The 7,951-nt window shown below is 41.0% G+C and overlaps 1 protein-coding gene across 1 annotated transcript in view; it reads left to right on the top strand.

Annotated features, from left to right (window-relative positions):
• The window catches only part of LOC132405775 (one cut domain family member 2-like), a 134,528-nt gene extending 128,026 nt beyond the window's left edge, over positions 1-6,502 (top strand). Inside the window, exon 2 of the mRNA XM_059990786.1 lies at positions 6,210-6,502. Within this exon, the coding sequence (XP_059846769.1) occupies positions 6,210-6,502 (293 nt within the window). The remainder of the gene's footprint in view (positions 1-6,209) is intronic.
• Positions 6,503-7,951: the final 1,449 nt, after the last annotated feature.

Below are 7,951 nucleotides of genomic sequence, written 5' to 3' on the forward strand. Positions count from 1 at the left end.
CTATTGTCAAAGCCAACATAAAAGCCAAAGAGACAGCATATGATAGAGCAAAAATTAGTAGGAAGTTAGTGGATTGGCAAGCTTTTAAAAAAAACAGAAAGCAGATAAAAAGCCAAGAGAAAGGAAAGGTGAAATATGAAACTAGGATAATCAATAATATCAAAGAGGCTACAAAAAGATTTTTCAGAAAGAATAAAAGTGAGATGAGAGTAGATATTAGACTGCTAGAAAATGATGTTGGTAAGGTAGTGATGTGGGACAAGGAAATGGCAGAGCAACTAAATGAATATTTTGCAGCAGTACTTACTGTGCACTAGCAATATGTTGGCAGTTCAACAGCATCAGGAGCAGAAGTGAGTGCAGTTGCTATTACTAGGGAGAAGATGTTTGTGAAACTGAAAGCTCTGAAGGTAGATAAGCCACCTGGACCCGATAGATTAGGTCCCAGATTTCTGAAAGAGGTGGCTGAAGAGATTGTGAAGGCATTAGTAATGATCTTCCAAGAATCACTAGATTCTGTCATGGTTCTGGATGTCTGGGAAATTGCAAATGTCATTCCACTCTTCAAGAAGGGAGAGAGGCAAGAGAAATGAAATTATAGACTAGATAGTCTAACCTCGGTAGTTGGGAAGATGTTGGAGTCAATTGTTAAGGATGAGGTTCCAGGGTACTTGGAGGCACATGGTAAATTAGGCCAAAGTCATCATGGTTTCCTTAAGGGAAAATCTTGCCTGACGAATCTGTTGACATTCTTTGAGGAAAGAACAAGAAGGATAGACAAAAGAAAATGGTTGATGTTGTCTACTTAGATTTTCAGAAGGCCTTTGACAAGGTGTGGCTGCTTAGCAAGTTAAGAGCCTATGGTATGACAGGAAAGATTCTAGCATGGATAAAGTGGAGGCTGATTGGCAGGAGGCAAAGAGTGGGAATAAAGAAAGCCTTTTCTAGTTGGCTGCTGGTGGCTAGTGGTGTTCTACAGGGGTCTGTGTCAGGACCGATTCTTCTTACATTGTATGTCAATGACTTAAATGGTGGAATTGCAGCCAAGGTTGTGGATAATACCAAGATAGGTGGGCAGCCAGAGAGCGTTGAGAAAGCAGGGTTGCTGAGGAAGGACTTAGACAGAGGACAGAGGGCAAAGAATTTGCAGATGGAATACAGTGTCAGTAAGTGTATGGTCATGCACTTTGGTAGAAGCAATAAAAGCACAGACTATTTTCTAAACAGGAAGAAAATTCAAAAATCGGAGGTGCAAATGGACTTTGGAGTCCTGCAGCATTCATTAAAGGCAAACCTGCAGGGTGAGTTGGGTGTAAGGAAGGCAAATGCAATGTGAGTATTTATTTCGAGAGAATTACAATATGAAAATAAGGATGCAATGCTGAGGATTTATTAGCTCCCGCGCACATAGCCTTCGTTGCTGCGCAGCTGGAATTTTCTTTTCTATAATGTTAATATAAAGTGCCAGACCATGTAAAAGATTCCTGCTCAGAGACAGTGGTTGGTCCTTGCATCTGTAAAAAGAATTAGAGGGAACGTTGAATACAACTGATACTGGGAAAGGATGTGGTCATGATGTATTTGGCAGAATTCACTGCTCTCTACAGCTTGTGGCATTCCTGTATATTTGAATTTTCATAGCAAACCATGATGTAACATTTAGTAAGATAAGGGGAAATAAATCAGTCATTACCAAATATCAGAATATCGGAATCAGGCTTATTACTAATTATCACTGAGACATGCTATGAAATTTCATGTTTTATGACAGCAGAACAGTGCAATAATTTTCTTAAAAACTATAAATTAAAATAAGAAATGTATACACTAGATGACAACTTTATTAGGTACGCCTGTACATCTGCTCATTAATGCAAGTACCCAATCAACCAATCATGTAGCAGTAACTCAATGCATAAAAGCATGCAGACATTGTCAAGAAATTCAATTGTTGTTCAGAACAAACTTCAGAATGGGAAATAAATGTGACCTAAGTGTCTTTGACCATGGAATCCTTGTTGGTGCCAGATGGGATGGTTTGGGTATTTCAGAAACCACTGATCTACTGGGATTTTCACACACAACAGTCTCCAGAGTTTACAGAGAATGAGGTGAAAAACTAATAAAAACATTCAGTGAGCGGCAGTTCTATGAGAAAAAGTGTCTTGTTAGTGAGAGAAGTCGGAGGAGAATGACCAGGCTTGTTCGAGCTGACAGGAAGGCAGCAGCAACTCAAATAATCACGCATTACAACAGTGGTGTGCAGAAGAGCATCTCTGAATGTGCAACATGTCAAACCTTGATGTGGATGGGCTGCAGGATCAGAAGATCACAAACAGACGCTGAGTGGCCACTTTATTAGGTACAAGAAGTGGCGACTGAGGGCATATTAAAGTAAATATGTAGAGCAACAAAAGAGCAAGAAGTGAGATGGTGTACATAAGTCCATGTTCCATTCCGATATTTGACGATGGAGGGGAAGAAGTTGTTCCTAAAATCTTGGGGGGGTGTCTTTTCAGGTTCCTGTACCTCCTCCCTGGTGGTAGTAATTAGAAGAGGATTCTTAATGATGGTTGCCATCTTTTTGAGGTATCACCGTTTGAAGATGATACTGGGAGGCTAGTGCCCATGATGGAGCTGGCTGAGTTTACAAACTTCTGCAGCTTTATCTGATCCTGTGCAGTGGTGTCTCCACACCATTCAGAATGCTCTCCGTGGAAGCACGGTCCATAGAAATTTCCAAAAGCCTCTGGTGAGAAGCTTTGACGGTGCGAAGGGTTGTGCTCTTGGAAACCTTTGAAATTTTTTTTTCTTCTGTAATTGCAAACGGGACAGAATTTAGTGGGTGATGTTTCAATGCCCAACAATAAGAGTGCATCTTCCAGCAATGAACACAAGGGTTTAACTTGCAGAATGGTACGGTAATGTAACTGTTAGTGCAACGCTTTACAGGGCCTGCTGTAAGATCAGGACTCAGTCTCTGTCGCTGTCCGTGAAGGAGTCTGTATGTTCTCCCCATGCCCGCATGGGGGCATCCCCCCCACATTCCAAAGACATATGGGTTAGGGTTACTGAGTCGTGGGCATGCCACGTTGGTGCCAGAAGCCTGGCAGGCTACTCAGCTCATCTGATTTGTCACAAACAACTTACTTCACTGTGTGTTTCGACGTACATGTGCCAAGTAAAGCTAAGCTTTAAAAAAACTGAAGAAAGAAACAATGTTGGAAAAATGCTTTGCATGCAGTAAAAAAGTTCCGAGTCATGACAGGTGGTTATCATGATGCCATTTCTGCTCAGGGCATGGAGTTTGGAGTTTACCTTCAGCATCCTCTGCAAACAAGTTTGAAAGCTCCTTCCCGTGTGTACGTGGGTTTCCTCCAAGTTCTCTGGTTTCCTCCCACAGTCCAAAGCCATAGCAGGTTAATTGGTCATTATAAATTGTCCTGGGATTAGGCTCGGGTTAAATCAGTGGGTTACCAGGCGGTGTGGTTCGTTGGGCCAGAAGGGCCCGTTCGGTGCCGTATTTCTAAATTTAAGAAAACTTCAGAGAAGTTTATTGTGATAACTACAGAGAAGAGTGTTCTATGGTTCATTGGAGAAGACATTACAAATTTCATCAAATTGTCAGTGCACTTAGATAGATTTTGCCCCTGTGGCAAGGAAGTGATACCAGTTGTTTGCTAAGAATGGATGCTTTCATAGATTTTTAATGGCATTTTACCATTTCTACTTGCCAAACAATCAGAGACAAAATAGTCTATGTGAAGAGACAAAGAATATTGAGGAACCAATTAGAACCAATTCTTCTCAACCAATCAGAATGAGAAGTACAGGGTCTGAACCAATAGATGTTGCCATTGTCCATTCAATGTTAAATTGGACAAGAGGACACAGGGTAATTAACAGACAGTGAGCTCAAAAGAAAGTTTAAGTAGAGATGTACACAATTGTAAAAATCACCAACAGTAAATAAAATATGTACAAAAGAGACACTGTTGCTCCACTATTATTTTCTTTTTGATTTTTGTCACTTTTTGTCTTCTTTTGCTGTTATTGCACTACTTATTTAATAACCAGGTTGGAGGTAACCTCCAACCTAATAGCATGAACATTGATTTCTCCTTCCAGGTGTTATATTTTCCCTCCCCAGCCATCTTCTTTTATTTCCCACTCTGGCTTCCTACCTCTTTCCCTCACCTGCTTATCACCTCCCCCTGCTGCACCTTCTTCTTCCCTTTCTCCCATGGTCCATTCTTCTCTCCTATCAAATTCCTTCTTCTTCAGCCCTTTATATTTTCCACCTATCACCTCCCAGCTTCTTACTTCATCTCCCTCATCCACCCACCTGGCTTCACCTAGTAGAGCCTAGCTTATTTTCCTTCTCTTCCCTCACCTTTATATTCTGCATCTTCCCTTTCCCCCACTCACCCCTTCCTTTCCAGCCCTGATGAAGGGTCTTGGTCTGAATCCTCCACCGGTTATTCCTCACCACAGATACTGCCCGACCTGCTGAGTTTCTCCAGCATTTTGTATGTGTTACTTAATTTAATTATATATGTGTATTTTGTATATATTTTTTTCTTACTGTAATTTAGTTTTTTTTTATTAAGTATTGCAATGCACTCTTGCCACAAAACAATGTTTCATGATGTATACCAGTGTTAATAAACTTGATTCTGACTCACACTTCTAAATAACCATTTGTCAGTAAATTGAAAATTGGTTTATTATTGTCACAGGTACTGAGATACAGTGAAAAATGTTTTGCATGCAATCACAGATCATTGAGATTGTACAAGAGATGAGCAACAATAGAATTGGGAATAAAGAAAAAGTGCAGTGCAGACAGATAATAAGGTGCAAGACTGTACCGAGGTAGAGTGTGGGGTCAAGAGTGCAAGAGGATCGTTCAGTAGTTTTATACCAGTGGGATGGAAGCTGCCCTTGAGTTTGGTGGTATGTGCCTTCAGGATTTTGTATCTTCTGCCCAGTGTTAGGGTTGAGTGAGGTCTTTACAGAGGCAGCGGGAAGTGTAGACTTGAATCAAAGAGGAGAGGCTGCTTCCATGATGTGCTGAGCTGTGTCCACAACTCCCTGCACTTCTTGCAATCTCAGACAGGCAAGTTGCCCACCCAATCCGTGCTACATCCAGCAATGACTTCCAAAATCTAGGGGTCTTTGAAAGATCACTTGACTATTTTCAGTTCTTTTCAAATCATTCTCTTCTTTGAGTCTCTCTTTTTATTTATTTAGTTGTTTGTCTGTTTATTTATTTAGAGATACGGCACAGAACAGCCCCTTTCAGCCCAATGAGCTGCACTGCCCAAACTATGATGCACTTATTTAACTGTAGCCCAATCACAGGACAATTTACAATGACCATGTGACCTACTATCCGGTACATGTTTGGACTGGGGGAAGAAATGGAAGCACCCAGAGGAAATCCACATGCTCATGGGAATTACCTTCAAACCTTTTACAAAGGACACCTAAATTGAACTATGAACTCTGATAGCACAAGCTATAACAGTGTTGTGCTAACTGCTATGCTATTTTGGTGCCCCATTTTCTCTCTCTCTAAACAATATAAGGTGAAATAAACCATAGTAATTATCAGTATCAGAATGAAGTTTATTATCAGTGACATATGTCGTACAGTTTTTTTTATTTTGTGGCAACAGTACAGAGCAATACATTTAAATATTACTATAAGCTACAAAAATAAATATCTGTAGTTAAGAAGAGAGCAAAAAGTGAGGATGTGTTTGTGGGCTTATGAAATCTGATGGTCAAGGGGAAGAACCTGTTCCTAAAACTTTGACTGAATGTCTTCAGGCTCCTTGATGGTAGCAATGAAAAGTGGGCATATCCTGGATGATGAGGGTCCCTAATGATGGATGCTGTCTTCTTGAGGCATGGCCTATTGAAGATGTTCTCGTTGGTGGGGAGGCTAGTGCCCATGATGGAGATGGCTGAGTTTACAACACTTTGCAGCTTTTTCCAATCCTGTGCGCTGGTGCCTTGACACTAGACGATGATCCAACCAATCAGAATACTCTCTATGTTACATCTGTAGAAATGGGCGAGAAACTTTGGTGACATGCCTTGATGATGCAAAGACCATTTGATTATTGCCAGTTCTTTTAAATCGTTCTCTTCTTTGTATCTCTCTCTCTCTCTCTCTCTCTCTGTGTCTTCCTCTATTTTAGCTTGCAAGCGTAAAGAACAAGAGCAAAACAGAGACCGAGCTACCACCCCCAAAAAGCAAAGGCTTGTCTTCACCGACCTCCAGCGCCGCACCCTGATCGCCATTTTCAAAGAGAACAAACGACCCTCCAAAGAGATGCAGATCACCATTTCTCAGCAGCTGGGGCTCGAGCTCAACACGGTCAGTAACTTCTTCATGAACGCCCGCAGACGCAGCATGGACAGATGGATAGATGAGCCGTCCGGTGCGAACCTTCCTCCGGCTTCAGCTGCAAGCACTTTTACCAAAGCGTGACAGAAAGGGGAGAGAGTGGGCCGCACCCAGCAATAGCGCCCTGCCACTGCGCTCTGGAAGTCAGACTAAACAAAAACAACAACAAAACCAAAAAAAAAAGGCTTTAAACCAAATAAAAGACACGATTTTTAAAGATAAATAAATTCCAAAGAAAAATCCAATCGGAGACACGTGTTCACCTTGCTCCATACCAGGATTATACGGGGGCTGGTCAGGAGATAGGCTGGACTTGTGTCGCTGGCTGTTCACGCGGGTCAGGAAGCACATAAAAGTACATATTCGGGTAATTTTCATGACAAACTCTCGCACTATAAAGGTCATTGTAGAATAGTCTGTATGAGAAGATGACCTAACAATTGACTAAATATATTAAACAAAGAAGTGTTTGTTGATACTTAAGTCTGGATAGAATTTCTTTCCTAAATGTCTCTGTAACCAAAGAAGATGAAACAAACTTGTGTAAGGATTGGAGTCGTAACGAACTTTCTCCCCACTCCCCAATCTCCCTCACACCCCCCCCCCACCCTCCCCTCTCCTCCCTCCAACAAACAAAGAAAGATCGAAAATTGATTTGTCACTCAAAGGCTAATTGCAGAAACGAGAGGATAACGTGTGCCAATAGCAGCAGCTGCCTTAATGATACTCCCAAGGGATGGTACTACACGACTTGTTGTTGCAATACCTACAAGATGACTTGTGCCATATACAATACCAAAAAAAAACAAAACAGATCTTTTATTTCCACAAATATAAAATCTTTTTTAAATGTCTCGGGCTATCCTATGAGGCAATGGCGTCACTGGAAACTGAAATTAAAAATGCGGGTATAGTACCATCTAACGATAAAGGTTCTTTTTCACTGAACTAATTTGCTTTTGCTGTGGAAACTAGGCACCTTGACGAAGACAAAATTAAAAGCTAGTATAATTTAGAAAAAACTTACCAGATTCACAAAAGAACCAAAAATAATCAAGATTTTGGTATGTAAGAGTAATAACATTATGACAAATATTCATTGTTAAACATGAATATTAAGGTACTATTAAGGCACAGATGAAATGTCTGATCAGTATGTCGCTAAAACTCCTCTAATGTTGTTTCTGTCTTGTGATGTAGTAAAGCTTGATTCTTTAACCAAATCTAGTAGTATTAAGTAGGAAGCAGATATGCTTCCGGTTGTGAACTTTGTAGAGACACTTATAGTGAGAACCAAAGAGGCTACCTCACTGAATTTCAATTTGTGATTTTAAAATCACGTCTGATACCAAAGATTTCCTTGCACGATCTGCGTTTTGAAACTGCTCCCGCTCTCAACCTCTCCGCCCGGTACAACTGCAAACATGCCCCCGGTACAAATTCTTCCAACCTTCCTTTGCCATGCAGGAGACGACTAGCAGAGAGTGACCACAAGATGAGTGCCTTGCTTGAACCAAAGCGATGACTATTTGT

Source organism: Hypanus sabinus, chromosome 16 (assembly GCF_030144855.1).
Source record: "Hypanus sabinus isolate sHypSab1 chromosome 16, sHypSab1.hap1, whole genome shotgun sequence".
NCBI lineage: Eukaryota > Metazoa > Chordata > Chondrichthyes > Myliobatiformes > Dasyatidae > Hypanus > Hypanus sabinus.